General features: G+C 37.7%; 1 protein-coding gene and 1 long non-coding RNA gene across 3 annotated transcripts; one reads left to right on the forward strand and one right to left on the reverse strand.

Annotated features, from left to right (window-relative positions):
* Positions 1-64: 64 nt before the first annotated feature.
* LOC129777187 (V-type proton ATPase subunit H) lies at positions 65-12,768 on the reverse strand. 2 transcript variants are annotated; one of them, XM_055783311.1, is made up of 8 exons: positions 12,565-12,768; positions 12,267-12,348; positions 11,797-12,202; positions 11,200-11,457; positions 10,776-10,910; positions 798-1,360; positions 616-729; positions 65-555 (listed from the first exon to the last, which is right to left on the reverse strand). In XM_055783311.1, the coding sequence occupies exons 1-8, from the start codon at positions 12,611-12,613 to the stop codon at positions 477-479; spliced, it is 1,686 nt and encodes a 561-aa protein (XP_055639286.1). In that variant the 5' UTR covers positions 12,614-12,768; the 3' UTR covers positions 65-476. The 2 variants fall into 2 exon arrangements, with proteins under 2 accessions (XP_055639286.1, XP_055639287.1); XM_055783312.1 differs by lacking the exon at positions 11,200-11,457.
* A 3,046-nt stretch (positions 12,769-15,814) lies between these two features.
* On the forward strand, positions 15,815-16,811 carry LOC129780174 (uncharacterized). The gene is made up of 3 exons (XR_008743851.1): positions 15,815-15,936; positions 16,004-16,346; positions 16,413-16,811. It is a non-coding gene; the product is annotated as an uncharacterized LOC129780174 (long non-coding RNA).
* Positions 16,812-17,158: the final 347 nt, after the last annotated feature.

The following is a 17,158-nucleotide window of genomic DNA, read 5'->3' on the forward strand; positions in this document are numbered from 1 at the left end:
CTATGATTGATATGACGCAGTTTTTCGGACATTGAACTAAAATTACAATAAAAAATAGTCGCCGAACAGTTTTCATGGTGATTTTTTTACGCTGAATAATATTTGATTACATATTAAGTTTTACGTAGCTTTGCTTAGTAGTTTCTTTTAAACAGGACAAAAACTACATATTCCACCAGATTTACGTTTACGCTAGGATACTTTAAACATTTCATTTGATCAATAATACATCATTTAACAAAATACATACACGATTAACATTTGAGGTTTGGCTGACGCAGTTTTGCTTTCCAATATATACAATCGTGAACAAACAACACAAAGCTGGATGATGGACACACTTCACACATTATAAACTGTGCTTGCTGTTGATTCGATCATGGAAAGGAATGTAAAATATAACTGAATCGAGGCATATTCTTCTTTGTCCGAAAGGGAAGTAAATCATTCGTATAAACACTGGAAACAGACGGCTCTTAAGCTTTTCCACTGATGGCGCCACCAGTCTGGGGAGTTTTTTCGCTATCTTTCTCCAACTGCTTTCCGAGGTACTCCCTGGGAATAATAGAGAATGTTTTAAACAGTACACGATTTCAAAAAAAATATTGCAGGTACCAGTTGTGCACCATCAATTTTTGAACAGCAAGAAGAGCCTCATAGCGTACATTGGGATCATCGTGGGCCAACAGCTGCATAACTAGTTGCTTCCCTCCGAGCTGCTCAATAATGCTGTTGATTTAACATTGACAATTATATTACCAGCTCATTGTGATCATACTGAATCTACTACAACTTACTGCTTTCCCCTAGGATAGTGACGCACATACTCCCCAATGTCGTAGCTGGCCACGGACAGCACCAAGGGATCCTTCGAGGTCTCCAACAAATGAACCAAAATGCGCAATAGTTCGTAATTTTTCTCGTTCAAACGCTGAGCATTCTCACGCCAGAACGTGGCGGACTTGTGCACCGGAGACCACTCGAGACGGGCACTCTTGATTTCAGTGGCATACTCATCGAAAGAGCTCAGATCCTGCACCGAGTTCTGCAGTTTCTCGATCAAAAACTCCAGATCGGAATTGATGTCCTCGTCATCGAAACGACGATGCTCCAAAATCTGCAACTGTTTCATCACCTTGCACTGCACCATAGCGATACAATGTTCCTTGGAGACCTGCGAATCCTCCGGCTTCTCGATCATGTTGCGGAAAACGGCCAGAATAATACGGGTGACCTTCTCCTTGGCACTGTCACTCAAAATATCCGCCAGAATGGGGATGACGTTGAACTTGTTCATCTTCTCCGCCAGTAGCGGGTTGAAGGTCAGCACCCACAAGCAGAACACCAGCTGGTATTGAACCTAAAAATTATTGCAATTGCGAAACGTAGTCAGTGAATGGTTAAGCTGGATGATAATGATGATGGCCCACCAATCTACAATCTAATAAAAAAAACATCATCATCAGCAGTACGAACCTGGCAGTTTGAGATTACTGTAAATATATTTTTTAACTAGCTAACCCGGTAAACTTCGTCCCGTTAAAAAATGGAGTTTTTGTTATCGATACCTTTAAACATTCACGTTTTCTTATTAAGCGAACGTTCATGGGTCCAATCGCAGAACTGTTCATTGAATAATCTTCTAATTGACCCTTTACAATTTCATTTTAAAATAAATATCCTAGTATTTCTATCATAGCGTTTCATTATAATATCAAATTATTTTGAGACACAATTCTCGTTCAAGATTTTCCAATCGCTTGCAAATAACATGTTTCTCCCATACATGGAATACATGTTTGATACAGAAAATATAATGAAATGATAACATCTCAAATCGGACGATTCCTTTTTTGAGTTTTGCGCTCACTCCTTTGCAAATGAAACACAAATTTCTGCATAACTCGAGAACTAATCAAACAAATGGAACCAAATTTGGGGGGGGTGGTCTCTGGAAAGGGGTAAGCGAAAAACTAGAGGAAGCAATCGTCCAATTTGAGATTTCATCATTTCATTATATTACAAATTTCTTGGACTTTAACTTCGTCCCGCCCAAAATTGGTTTTTTGTTATCAATACTTTCAAACATTCATGTTTCCATACTATGAGCAAGTTCATGGGTCCAATCGCAGAACTGTTTATTGATTGATCTTCTAATCGACCCCGTTTACTTTCGTATGGCAGCTCCCCCTTAGAGAGGTAGGTGGAGTGTCTAACCACCGTAAAAACAGTTATTGCACCCTAAAACATCCGCATGCTAAATTTGGTTTCATTTGCTTGATTAATTCTCGAGTTATGCAGAAATTTTAGTTTCATTTGTATGGCAGCCCCCTCCTCAGAGAAAGGGGAGGAGTGTCTGTTCACCATGCAAACGTTTCGTGTCCCCTAAAACATTCGCATGACAAATTTGGCTCCATTTGCTTGATAAGTTTTCGAATTATGCAGAAATTTGTTTAACATTTGAATGGCAGCTCCCCATTAGAGAAGGGGGTGGAGTGTTTAACCACCATATAAATATTTATTGCACCCTAAAACCTCCACATGCCAAATTTGGTTCCATTTGCTTGATTAGTTCTCGAGTTATGCGGAAATTTGTCTTTCAGTTGTATGGCAGCTCCCCTGTTCAGTCCCTGAAGAGAGAGAATCATTGGTTCGCAAGTTTCACCCCACCTCCTTTTGGTGATTCTCCGGTCACCAGGAATAGCAGTCTAGCAGCAAGGATCACAGGAGTATTTTTCCAACCGCTAAGCAGCAAACAACGAAAGAGAGACGTGAAACAAAACGTGAACGTGTTGAATCCTGTTTTTTCTTCCATAATACTGAGTAGTAAAGAGTTTACATTTTAATCCTGTCGCAACGTGTGTTTTTTGCCATTTGCCCAGTTAGTTCCTTCCAGAACTGATTCCCGAAAGTGTATCCGCTGAGAACTTTAAGTTCAAGTGTCCAGAGACACGTTTCCCCCAGTGAAACGGTGCACCATCGGACCAGAACCTCCGCTCTCAAGGCTATCGAATCAACATCCCCCTTTAAACACATTCCCGAGTTATACAGAAATTTGTGTTTCATTTGTATGGCAATGTTTTTTTTCTGATCGACTCTCGATATTTTCCAATAAATGAATTGTTTGTGATTTTTAATGTATTTAATTTTTATTTCTAAGTTAAACGACGACTGAGAGGCGTAGTAAAAGATAAGAAACTGAATTTATCAATACAGTTCAAAGTTGTCTTCAATGAAAATGACAAAACCAGTCATTTTCATTTTGATTCGGATCGATCTCTTAAAAATGTCATGATTCTACCGAAACAATTTTTTTGCAATTTTTCAGGTTTCTTCTATGCGTTCTCGAAATTTTCTTAGTTTCACCTCGGGAGATTTCGCTTGAGCCTCTCGTAGGCGTTTAATTAAATTTGATTCATTGAAAGCAAAAGCTTCCATCTTTCGACTTTCGTTCTTTTCTAGATAAAGAGTATGAGATCTTCGAAATAGAAATATTTCTCGAGTAGAGGACACAAATGAATCCTATCTCCTGATGATGAACGAGTAATTTTGCGAATATTGCGGAAGAACCCTATAACAAGCATTTCTAAATTGACTATCGAAGTAGCTGGCAACATTGGAAGACCTGTCAGCGCAGACACTGTCCGGAGAGCAGCATACAGAGGCAATCCGAGAAGTCGTGTTGGCCGTAAAAAATATTTAATCTCAAAGGTGAATATGAAAAAACGACTACAGTTTGCTAAGGCATATGTAAATAGACCTAAGGAGTTCTGGAACAAGGTCTTTTATACGGATGAGCCGAAAACCAATATCTTTGAATCGACTGGAAGACAAATGTGGAGGAAATCAGGATCGATGCTCCTGGTTCAGCATTTGGTTCCCACAGTAAAACACGGCAGCAGCAGTCAGTCAATATGGTACATTGGCGGCTTCTGGATCTGGAACCATAAAGTTTATCGATTAGGCGTTGGACAAGATGGCTTAATTGATATTCCAGGAACATAACCTGTAGTCTCCCGTTCAGAAATTGGGACTCCCTCATGATTACTACTTTCAACAGAATAATGACCCGAAGCAAACTGACTTCATGGTGTGGATATGCCTGCTCTATAATGTCTCAGTCAACTCAAAACACCCCCGCAATCACCGGACTTGAACACTATTGAGTATATATGGTGGGAAATCAAGAACCATCAAGGACAAAAATTCAGGGAATGAAGCGGAACTCAAAACGACGCGTATGGAGATCTGGGAGGCACTTCCGTCTACAGTGACCCGATATCTCGCCTCGATGCTTGCAAGGAGTGCTGGACGCCAAAGGGGGACCATACCAAATACTAGGGGATTGATTTTTGTAATCTGTTAACATTTCTGAACTGATTTCAATTTTTTTTTAAAGAAAAACTTGAACTGTGCACTCAATTTTGCCACGTCTTAATTGGAGATTTTTTGTTTTGTATTTCAAATATGAAGTAGAAATGTGACCATTTCAATTTTTTTAATTTATTACATTTAATTATTCTTCTTCTTTCTTTGTTTTTAAGAGGCTTTAAACTTTGCAGTTCATTCGCCTCTTTTTAATTATTTACTTTTTAACCTCGAAAAACCCAAAAATAACAAACAACATACTCAATTTTGCGATTGACTGTATGTTTCCCAGCGCTGTTTATCCATCTGAAGGACTAAGTTCAACTACAGGCACCTACACCATCCAAAAGAGAGTCAAACTAGTCAAACACAATTTATTTTGGTATCATGAACTTTCTATTACTGCAATAATCATAATTCTAATTGGCGGAATTTATTTTTTTCCAGATTGGTGACGAAATTCCCTGATTTTCCCTGACACTGTTTGAATTCCCTGATTTTCAAGGATTTTCCAGGTAGTCGACACCCTGTATATAGTAACTTAATGTGCTCTTGTCAAGCGTTGACTCTTATTAAGCTACCCTTGAATTTATTACTACCATTACATTTTTGCGTGTCCCTGAAATATATCATAATGAATGTATTTACGTTGCCCAATGTGAACAAGCATCCCCTGGTAACTGAATAAATTTCCATTGCACCTCAATAATGCAATGCATTTTTACTGCAGAGTATATGTTTCCTGGCATTATGTGGATACCATCAACATCGTCTTATCAATAATTTCTATGCCAATCAATGATTCTAAAGCTAAAATTGGAATTATAAACTTAATACAGATTTTTTGAGAAAAAGCTGAGATAAAAATATTTTTTCAGACCAAAAACACAGAGCTTAGTTTTGTCATTGCTGCAAAACAAAAGTTTATTCCGTCTGTTATCGCAGGATACTAGGGCACATTGGTCATGCTGAAGCAGTTTAATACATTGGTCCGTTGCGTACGTTGCGGTTCGTTCAGGAGGACACTGTTTTTTGAACGCATTTTCTCGTGGGCTCGATTTTAACAGGTTGAGCGTGCTGCCTGAATTCGAGATTATTCAGCTTTAGGAAATAATCTAGGCAGTAATCATAATTAATGTGGATGGAGGACCAGACCCTCGTTTTAAAAAGGTCATTTCGATTTATTATTTCAATCAATTGAATCTTGATCCAATACGCGTTACTACAAATGCTCCAGAACGTAGTGCTCTCAATCGTTGAATGTCGGATGGCTCCTCTTCTCCGGGAGTTAGTTGGTTCAATATTTTATTTGTTTATTTATTTACTCGAGTTTCTACAAACTCCACAGACTGAATCTAAGTTCCTTAATCTACCTTTGAACACATATTGAGACAAATTGAAATCAAAAACAGCACTTACATCATTGATCGATCTAACACAGTTATCAAAACAATTGTTGTACCCATACATTGTTCTATGACGGTTAACTAAATTTAAATCACACTCACGAAGTTGACGGAAAGGTGCGTACAAGTTAATATTTTACAGGAGAGAAGGGCAGTCTATTTTTCCAATGATGAGGTTAAATACCAACAGTCTCTGAAGGTTGCTGCGTCTATCGGCTAGAAGTGCAAGATGAATGAGTCTACAGCGACTTCGATAATTTGGCAAATTTGTTGGATCATTCCACGGAAGTTGTCGAAGAGCATACCGAATAAAGCTGCGTTGAACCCTTTCCATTCGCAAAAACTCTGGATTGCATGATAAGGCGATCACACCGGAGTAGCATATTCCATGATGTTGCGGACAATCGAACAGTATAGTGCCTTAAGAGCGTATGTATCGGTGCCACTTGCGTCGGATAAATCCATAGACTACGAAGGCCATTGCGGTTGTCGCGCTTACATGTTCGTTGAACCGGAGTTTGCTATAAACCGTGATCCCTAGATCACGGGTAGTTTCTACACGTTCCAAAACTTTTGAATGGATGGAATATTGAAAAACAGATCGGGATTGTCGGCGGGAAAACGAAATAAATTTGCTTTCTCACGATCATAAGGGATCTCAACTGGAAACGAAATATTATAAGTATACAGGGGAATCGCTAGCTGATATGTGGAATAATATAACGATCGATGGATGTTCCCTCAAAGCAGAATATATATAGTTCGCAAACCCCAAAATCGATGAAGCGAAATCAGTACGATATTAGACCGAGTGGTTTGCTCGTCACGTAAGGACATCCCAGAACCATTTGCAAGTAGCGAATGTAACGACAGGAACTGCTGCATTGAACCAAGGAGTAGTTACATGTGTGTAAATCAACATCAATTTAAATCAACCCATGTTCCTTTCAGCTTAACGCCATATGGGTTGAAAGCACCAATGCCAACGCGTTTTTAGCATTACGTAATTTGTGCACGACGCCTATGTATTACTAATGAAAATGACGCATGTAATACCTACGTTGAGAAGTCGAAAGTTCCACTGGGAACGTTAGTGCCATCCAAGAAGAAGAAGAATGGGACGATATACAGTAATCGTTCGCTAACTGGTCCTGGTTTAGCTGGTCTGCTTTTTCACTGGTCGAACGTTAACTGGTCCAGTTAAAAAACAGAATTTCGTAAACAATCGACGTCATATTCAGATGGAAGGTTTGTTATGAGGGACATTCGAATGTAATTTGAAATGTTATGAAAATTGACATCATTTTTGCATGACAAAAACATTGATTAAATAACAGAAAAATAATTTCCTCAAACTATATTTTATACCTGTTGTCGCACACAATGCGAAACTTCCATTGGAATTCTTTTGTTTATCCAATTTCATGATCGACACGAATCAAACAATTCAATGAAGTGCCCCTCGATTTTTTTTGACGTTTAACATGCCGGACCAGTTAAAACGCGAATGTCGATAACTGGTCTTCCATTTTCGCCCAGTTAGTGACGCTTCGTATATTCACTTGGTGCAACAGAACGGCTATTATCAGAGCCGCCATTTGGAATATTAGGGTTATAAAATGTACGCATTTCTGAGAAATTGCTGAGTAAAAGAACTAAATTCAAAAACAATGTTCGAACAATTTGTTCGTGCCCTTAGACATAACGTGACATAATTTTCTTGTTCGGAGGATCCGAATTAGTACTAATTGAGCTCGGACTAACCTGTCGCTTCTTCTTGATAACAGCTGAGTTTTTTTCAACTTATATTTCATATATCCCAACTTTTTGGCAACTTGGCAACGAAAACAGTTTTCGAATCATGCAACTTCTCTTTGGGAAGCTCGTCGGAAGATATGATAAGCTTATCCCGTTCTTTCTCAAACGCGAGCGAAAGTGAGATCTTTTTCATCTTCCTGTGTGATCCACCAGCACTTAAAACGTCACTTCGCAAGCCACATTTTGGTCTCTGACAAACATTCACCCAATAAAATGTTATTCCTGAGCCATAGCGTTTCATGTCATGAAAACCAATAGAATGAAATTGTGTTGATATCAACAGAATTATCATTCTTACGTTTAAGGGGTCTATAATGTAAGTTTTAGCAACTTTAACATTGGGTAAGAAAATTGGATTGCAGAGCTCGGAACACTGCCACGGCTGCCTATGCTTTCAAAAACAGTAAACGGAAAAGTATTACATTCAATCAAAATGCCTCACCAACGAAGAGAAGGAATAAGGCTCTCCAACGTGAATATGTGAAAACAATACGATCAATGAAGGAAAATATTAAGGAATTCTCAACATCGAGTTACTATGCGGAAGAACTTGTTAATACCAAAAGAGCCCCAATTCTCATGTGTTATAAATTTGCTCATGTTACGCTCGCGTATAGTCAGAATTTTACTTCATATGCAAATGCACCTTCTATGTATATATTTATATTTGTAATTGTTCATCGGAACATGTCGTTCATACATTTTGCTTTAGTATTGAATTGTTTTTTTTTTTCAAATGTATTCCAAGACTCGTGTCAATGAAGTGCCAGACACGCCACAGTGTCTGATCAGTGAATTGCTCTATTTGCGTGTGCTTTGCTCTTCTCTCACAAACACTATTACCCCATTTTTACCCGTGGGTTTACCTATACTACAACAATGGCTAGCTTCCACTTTCAACTTAATGTGGTAATTTTCCACAGAGGATTTCCAGATGGTGTTTAGATTCATCTACAAGAGAATCTTTGGTGATTGTCTTCATACTACAAACAATAATCCCCATCAAATCACTAGTTTTATGAGTTAATGTAAACGCGTTATTGGCCAAGGCTACACGACATCGAGCACGTGGTCTTGCGAGATATATTTTCCCGCCAACCCAAACACAGAACACTCCTTTCGGGTGCGAGAAAACTGGTGACTAGAAAAGTTCTTGATTACATAAATTAACCCATAAAATTGTGGAATGTGGAACTCTATATAATGTGTATGCAGATAGACTATTCACAGTTTGTGGGGGGAATGCTCATATGACTCAAATGGGTAATGATTATCTGCTATCACAAAGCTGAGAAAGTTTTAAGCTTTATTTTAAAATGCTTTCTTATCCTGAGACTAGCTCACCATATTGCACTGCTACTAAAACCGTGGGCTAACTTCAAGGATATATTTTATTCATTTTCGGCGAATGATCAATAGGGTACCGTGTTATGAAACATCAGAACATTAGTAAGTTGCAAAAACATCATCACGATATATTCCATCTGATCATCTTTAGAAAGATTAATGACCTTCAAAGGATAAATTTATCTTAAGGACATTAAATTGACGTTCATGATTTCCAGTCGGACGTTAAACCGCTCTAATAATAATTGTGTGGTCCTCACAAAGCATATATTCCAATGCCGTCAGTTCCCTGAAAATTTTCGCATGCCGTTTAATACCGATACCGAGGATGTTAATAATCATTTTCCGCTATAACCGATTGTTCCAACAGTATCCATTTGACAATATGAAGACTGAATACTTGAAATCAACCAGATTCAACCAAGCAAATCTGCGGTCAGAAGAGTATGTACACTTAAGAGATGCAACAAGTTTGACGGGATATTAATAAAAATTGGTCGTTCAATAAACCTTCTGCCTCATATGTCGGAAGTCCACGATATATGAATACCATACGTCCATACTAATTTGCAACGAAAAACGTAACCACACAGAATTGAATTGAATAAATATGTGATCCGTTTTATCTCCAAAATAGAAAAGAGTCTTAAATCGAATCAAATTCGAAAAGTGTTTAGTGAAATCACTAATTGAATTATTATTAGAAAAACTATTTGGAGAGAAATGTAAATGTTCAGAATTATTGGAATCTAAAACACGATTTTGGACGGGATGAGATTCTTCCAAATCTGCTGGTGATAAAATTAATCAATTGCATCGATCGATACGACAGCAGAATAAAATCGACACGAGAGTGAGTCAGCCACTCATTGCGGTCAATGCAATAGAGAAATAATAATCCCACGACGATCGTCATAAGATCTCAATTGATCGTCTCCTGTACATTTTACGAACAAGGTCTCATCATCCGCTGATTTAATAACATCCGACTAGAGGGATATAGGGTAAATGATCTTGGTTTGTCCGATTTGGGATGTTTTTACGCAACTGGTAAATGCAAATCGATTTTTCTTCATGAAAATCGCATATAATCGATACGAGTTTGGGTTTGTGGAAAAGCCCCAAGTCTCTAGTTGCTAATACTACCATAACGTGTTGAAATTATTAAAATTTTTATGTTTTTTAACGATTTTCCTCAAAGAGGAATTATGATCATGGTTTGACCGCCTCTGATAATGGTTTGTCCGGTTTTGGGATCACGATTTTTGAATGAAAACATTCGAATTTTCAAGTAGATGTTGCAATAATTGCTTGAGTTTACTGTCATCATATTGATCCATTCATAATTTAGGCTTTCTTCAGAATATTGCCATTATTTGGGCATTTTTAAAGTGTTACCCTCAACACACTCAACACAGAGAAACTTTATTTCTGCTATGCGCGAATTTACACAAATAGAAAGTGTATTTTATAATCCTTTAAAACATGTGATTCCGTAAAAATATACTATTAAACTACTGTAAATCATGCAAAAAGACAATTTTATTTATATGTTTTGAAACATTCGTATACCTGATTTGACAAAGGTGTGTTAAATTAGGGCATTCGAAAAAGTGGACAAACCATGATCATATTTTCGACTGGACAAACCAAAATCATTTACCTTACTTAATTTGATCATTGAATGTGATTTTTTACCATCCCTGCTCGAGAGTGAGAGTTCTCCAATTTCAGTCATATATTTCTCACAAAAAATATTTTAGAATCAGCCCTTTAAAGATATACAAAAACCACCATGTTCGCCGTTGTATAAATATCCTAGTTAGGAACAGTTACCTGGAAGTTCACCCGCGAAGACAAGATGCTGATCAGCGTGCTAATTCCATCAACAGTGACGAAAGCGAAGCGATACTCGTCCACGCGTAGCATCATTTGCAGGCAACGAGCCACTGATTGAATGTATTCGTTGTTCTGGAGATAAAAACAATCGGATTAGAAAATACTTTTCTTGTTCTTGATCATGGTGATCATGAAATGAGTTGAGAGCGATTTGTGTGTGTTGGTACAGTGCTACATTGAATGTAAATGAGTTAATACTACAATAAAGGTGTGATAGATTTTGTTATCGGTGACAACATGGCATTTTCCGCAGATCACAAGTTCCTAATTCGAGAATTATGACAAAGAAGTAATGAGCGATAGAAATGCGCGCTACTGAATAAATGGTGGTCCTCGGAATTGTTTATGTTAGATGGACTACCGTTAGGGAGACGAGGGTTTCGCCTTGTGCACGCTGACGTGGTTCGTCAATAGCGACTGAAATTTCGCGGTACTTCTCCGTTAACTGCTGATGATGGTGGTCGTGGTGATTGTGGCTAAAGAAATGGTGATGATGGTGATGGTGATCACCACCACCGGCTCCACCGTGATGAGCATGATGTCCGTGTCCGTGATGGTGTGCTGACTCTTCAGCTCGCTTCTTCTCGGCCTCCTCTATTTCTTCCAAAAGCTTTTGGGCCTATCTCGCAGAGGGGTGTACAAATATTTGAAGGTTTACAGTAACTTTCTACTAATCGGTATAATGTCAAGCAGTAAGAGAGTTAAAAGAAAAACAAATCACGCGGAAAACTATTTTTAAACATTTACAGTGGGTTAGTAACGGAAGCGCAAATAATTCAAATAAGAACACGACAGGCAGAAGAAAAACAGGAACATCACACTCATCGCAGCATTCAACTATCAAAGAAACTCAATTTCTTGCGGCAGGTTTGTTAAGATTAACGTCAACGAACATAGCTCACGTCAATGTTAATAATTTTGAGAGTTATTCTGCTAGATAAACATTTGCCATACTCACGGCCACGGTCAGTTGATCCTTTAGCCACTGCAGATAGAAGTGCAGATCGGACTTGGGTATTAATTCATGCCCCCAGCAAGCCAGCTTACCGACAATACGCGAAGCCATGTTTACAATGAACCCATCCTGACGATTCAGTAAGTTCAGGAACGGACCCCATACGCTTTCCTTGTGTTTGTTTGCGTAATCGTGGAAAATCTGGACACGCGTGCGATCCTCTTGCAACAAATCATCAATCATCACCAAAATATACTGGAGTGTCTGGTCCTTGGAAACATGAGCCAGTAAATTCAAGAACGTTTTGGCGCACTGATTCGGATTTTCCTGCAAGTATTGAGCTTGCGTTTTCTTATCCTTGTCCAAACTGCTGACGCATGCATAATCTTCCTGTGAAATCATCAAAGACCTACGGAAAGCATATATTAATTTCTTTAGATTTAGGGTCACTGAATATCAACGCATCAACTTACTGCATATAAGACGACCAAGCGGGTTTGTTCTGGCGGATGTCTCCGGCCTGTTGCTGCAAAACGCTCGTAGCAGCAATCATGTCTACGAAAAAGAGATGTCACGTGATTTAAATTTTTCTTAGATAACATCATTTCCGAATAAATTTTTATTTGGTCGTTTTTGCGTATCAAGTGTAAAAATGGTTCAGAAAATTTTGATCGAATGTTTATTTACGGAAAACCGAAAGAAAAATCTCCAATATCGATCTCGCGAATCACGAAGCGATGGAAAAACAAACAGATCCAAAATCACACTTACCAATTTTATCGTCCGGTAGGGAAGACATCAAATCCTGAACCTCCGACATTATAGCGTGATGTCTTTAAGATGTTCTTCAAATAGGAACAGCAAATGTTGCTCTGATCTATTCCGCACAACACTGATTTTCCTAATTTTCGCGAAACAAGTAAGCAAAAAGCTAGATGAAAAATCTGTATCCAGCTGAATGTCATATGACTAGGGGTAAAGTGGCCAAATAATGGAATACCGAATGTGATGCGTTACAGTTTGGCGTTACGCTCGAGTTGAAGCCAGTTCCCACATTCCGTTTTTCCCGCCAAGATTGGGTCGATGAAATGTCAACAATCGATCTCAAATGCTGCCACCTTGCAATCGATTTATCGACCTTTTATATGCATTCATCGAACAACATGACGTCACTTTTTTGCCAACATGTGCAAGGCGTCGACCTGCCCACAATTCAGATTTTCTGAATAACATTAATAGAGTGCGACATCTACATAATGCAGTAAACTAAGTACAGCAGCACCAAACAGTCGTTCGATCTATTTCATGGACGGGTCTCCGTACATCAAATATTTTTATTTCGGAAGAAAAACGGCAGTATGGACGATATGCAGCCTGAGTTCATCTATATAGTTATGCGTGATTATGGTGATATAAAGAGAACCGCCACGATAACGATGAGTACATAATGATGCGGACAGTTTTTCAGTGATGAATTGTATGCTCAAAGATTCTAAACGTTCCGGTGTTGTGTCATTTTATGTCTTGATCTGTCGTTAGAAGTAAGACTACGGCCAACGTATTCAACGGTATGCTGATAACGTGTTGGAAGCGGAACAATTGAAGGGTATTTACATTGAGCAAGGTCAATTCCCTCGACTATGAGAGAACACCAGTTTCTGACTAATATGCAGTTTTTCAAAACAAAAAGTAACCACTAGCAGCATTTGATCCGAGATTTCTTCACAAAAAATTTCCCGGATATTGCCGATCATCGGAGGTCTAAATTTGAACTTCCCACTAAGGATCACAACGTAAGGTATGGACATCGGTTTCTATCGATGTAGTTACATATATAATGGATTAATGTTTTGTTTCAGTAATGGAAACTGGAATGATTGCAAATAATAATTTTGCATTTTGCGGCCTTCTCCTATTTGTGCAATAATATTCTAAGCTGCTCATATTATTGTATAACTCACAAAATCATTCCGAAACAGATCGAGCGGTTAGTGTAAGTTATTTGATATTGTTACAGATAACGATTTATAATTCTCTTATTTTTCATATTGCCCAGAATTTTTTAGATTTTTCAATCGTCCTGGCAATACACATATTTCCAGAGGATGCCCTGGATTGATATAATGTAACTGCTATACCGGCAGGGAACGATCGGTGTGAAATCATACAAAATAGTAATAAATTTCAAAATAGCCATGCGTATCATACAATGTATAATAATATAATAATGTAATGTATAATGTATTTGTACATATAATAAAATTCATCATTTCTTTTTTCTTACTTTCTCATTCATCCTTGCTATTTTGCGATCGGTCGACATGGTGCCAGATTGGCACAGTGTTGGCTCGTATTTGGTTGTCGAATATTAAGCGTAGGTCGACAAGATCATTGCAAAATGGCACGATATCGGCACCGTTGTCGACACCATTTATTGGGACCAATCTCGCATAACAAAGTAGACTGGGTAGTTTGTATGAGAGAAACTATTCTCTATCAGATTAGTCGGCCCGAAGGCAGTTTTAAATTGGTAAAATTTATATGAAAATTGTTTCTTGGCGTTATTTATCTACTTGAAGTACTTTTTCCTGAACCTAATTTAATTTATTTTTTATAAATTTTCAGATATTCTCACAAAAACATACCTTTATAATATAAAATTATTTTCAGACATAATTTTTGTATGACGTTTTTTCATCACTTGCATGCAATAGTGATTTTCATTTACATTGAGTACTAATTTTATTTGAGAAAAATAATGTTCATTCATAATTTTTATTTTAAAAGTATGTTTATTCCTTTTGAAAATCCATACTGTCATGCCTACTCCCCAAATACGTAACATCGAAAATTCGTTGGTCGAAAATACGGAATGATTAACAAAACAAATCGGCATCACTAGTGGTTCTTCTTCCTCCCAGCTAAACTGTCATCTCAAACAAAAACAAATGGATCATACAATTGGTGAGTGAGGAAATTATCATGGGCCTGATTCTGGAATACACTTCACGGTTGAAACGAAGGGCCTGATTCTCGAATACACTACGAATACACTTCACGGTGGAAACGGAGGGCCTTATTCCCGTATCCACTTACACTTACGTTTCCACTACGCTTACATCTCACTTCACTTTGCGTTTCCACCGATCGTGAAGTATAAAAATGAACTTCGTGTAGAATATGGAGTGGATACCAAAATGACCCTGTGTTCATTTCCGATGTCGTTTCTAATGGCCCGTTTACATTTGGGAGATCTATAGCTATAGATGGATTTATTCACACGAAAATAGATGTAAACGTGTGAGAATATATATGATACACTTCTTCGAGGTATATATAACCACTATGAATAGAATAAATTCAGGCATATGTAAACGCTGGTGAATTTCTCTTTGGTGAGAAATCACTAAAGTTGGATGCTGTTCTACTTCAGGTGAATAAATTCACCGAAAATATGAATATATTCAGCATATAAGTTCGCGTTAGTGTAAACGGTTGTTGCGATTTCTATAAATCTCATCCTATTTTTTCACATGAATATATCACTAGTCTATACTGTAAGCGTAGAAGAGAAAGAAAAACAAAACTTTTGACAACCCCTCGAATGTGCAAGTAGAGTCAACCCTGAAATGTACACACCCCTGACTGTGAGGTTCCCCTCCATTATAAAACCGTTTGGGAGTCTGAGAAAATCATCCGAAGAGAATACATTCAAAATATAATATAACGTTGAAACAGTGTAATTTGTATTTTTTGAACACGAGTCTACAATACCCACCATAATAGAAACGTCAGTTGTATTTTGATTTGTTTGTCCTCGAGTTGTGTCGATACACCCAGAAAATAGATTACTAAAAAAAAGCTTCCAAATCTTTTGTAATTCAAACAGTAGAATGTACATATTTTCTGTAAATATTACCAATCGTTTGTAAAATGAATGTCAGATGCAATAGACATCCCTACCAACGATTGATTCATTTTTCTTCGCGGTGTTAGTAACTTCTACGATTGTCATTACTGGCAACCGCGAAGAAAATAACTTTATTAGCCTAATTACCGAGTTGTTAATTGAGTTGCAAGGCACTACTTCCCGATATTGATTTCTTCACAGAAGAAGGTCGTATTAACTCAGATTCGGGATAGGTAAGTAATATTCGTGAAAATCAATTCAATTTATGTTCTTTAATTAATATTTATACATATTGGATAGCAATGATTTTTGCTCGTCTGCGAAGATATTACTTCAATAAAAAGGAATCTGGCTACTTCGATACACAAAAACGAGCCCTGTCGAGTCCTAGTTCTACCTGTTGGATTCGGTCAAGGACAACTTCATAAACGTTTTGCAGACGATTGTGATCGGTGGTTCGATCAATTAGATGTTTTCCGGATTCTTTACGACGCAGGTTCCGTATCCTGCGCGTCAAGTCAATGTTGCAACGAGGCATAAACTAGCTTCACTTAATGCCATCTGGGTTTTGTCAGTTTCATGATATCTCCCGAATGTGTTTGGCTGAGAAGTAATTACAAGCTGGTTCTGGGAGAGGATAATGGTGAGAATTGAGTAGTCTGTCGTAGCTATTCATAGTAATAACTGTGTATTTTTTCCTAATTTGTAGCCATGGATCAGACTCAATCGAAGCAGGACCAGATGTCGATAGTTTAGATAGTTCAATAAATAATTTAAATAGTTTAGATAGTTCAATAAATGAATAAAGATGCATACAAAGCTAAATAAATTCAAAACAATATATGCATAAAGGTAGGGTTAACATAACATGTTGTATATGTTAAACGAACGTTGAACCGACTGCTTATTCTCTGAGAGAGAGGAGCCAGCTCGCGTTTGTTGTGATCGCCCTTATGTCAGCGTGAACCAGTCACGGTGAACCAAGGGGAGGTATTGAAATATGTAGAAAATTTTAACATGACATTTTTGCAAGACATTTTATGAGAAAATAATATTGACGTCGGACTACATCTTTCATTTCTATACTGGGGTGTAAGTTCAAAGCTTCGAGAACGAGAGTGTTACATTGGAGAAACAGGATGTTGAGCAATAATACCTCTTTGCCGGTTGAAATAAATGGTATGATAACCGCTTCATTCGAAAGAAAAATGTCTACGTGTTATATGTGTGATACTTATTGATCCAAAAACTTGTTTGCATAGTTCAAAAATTGCTTTGAAAGCAAGCTATTGAAATCACAAAAATCTGTATATAAGTAGGTGCCAGCACGGAAAACCACTCAATTATAATTTAACAGCGGTTGGATCATATTATCGCTGCTCAAGATTGATATGGCGAAATACATTTACATTTTTCAAGAACTTATTAGGGGTACAATGAATCTTGAGAAAGACA

Source organism: Toxorhynchites rutilus, chromosome 3 (assembly GCF_029784135.1).
Source record: "Toxorhynchites rutilus septentrionalis strain SRP chromosome 3, ASM2978413v1, whole genome shotgun sequence".
Taxonomy (NCBI): domain Eukaryota; kingdom Metazoa; phylum Arthropoda; class Insecta; order Diptera; family Culicidae; genus Toxorhynchites; species Toxorhynchites rutilus.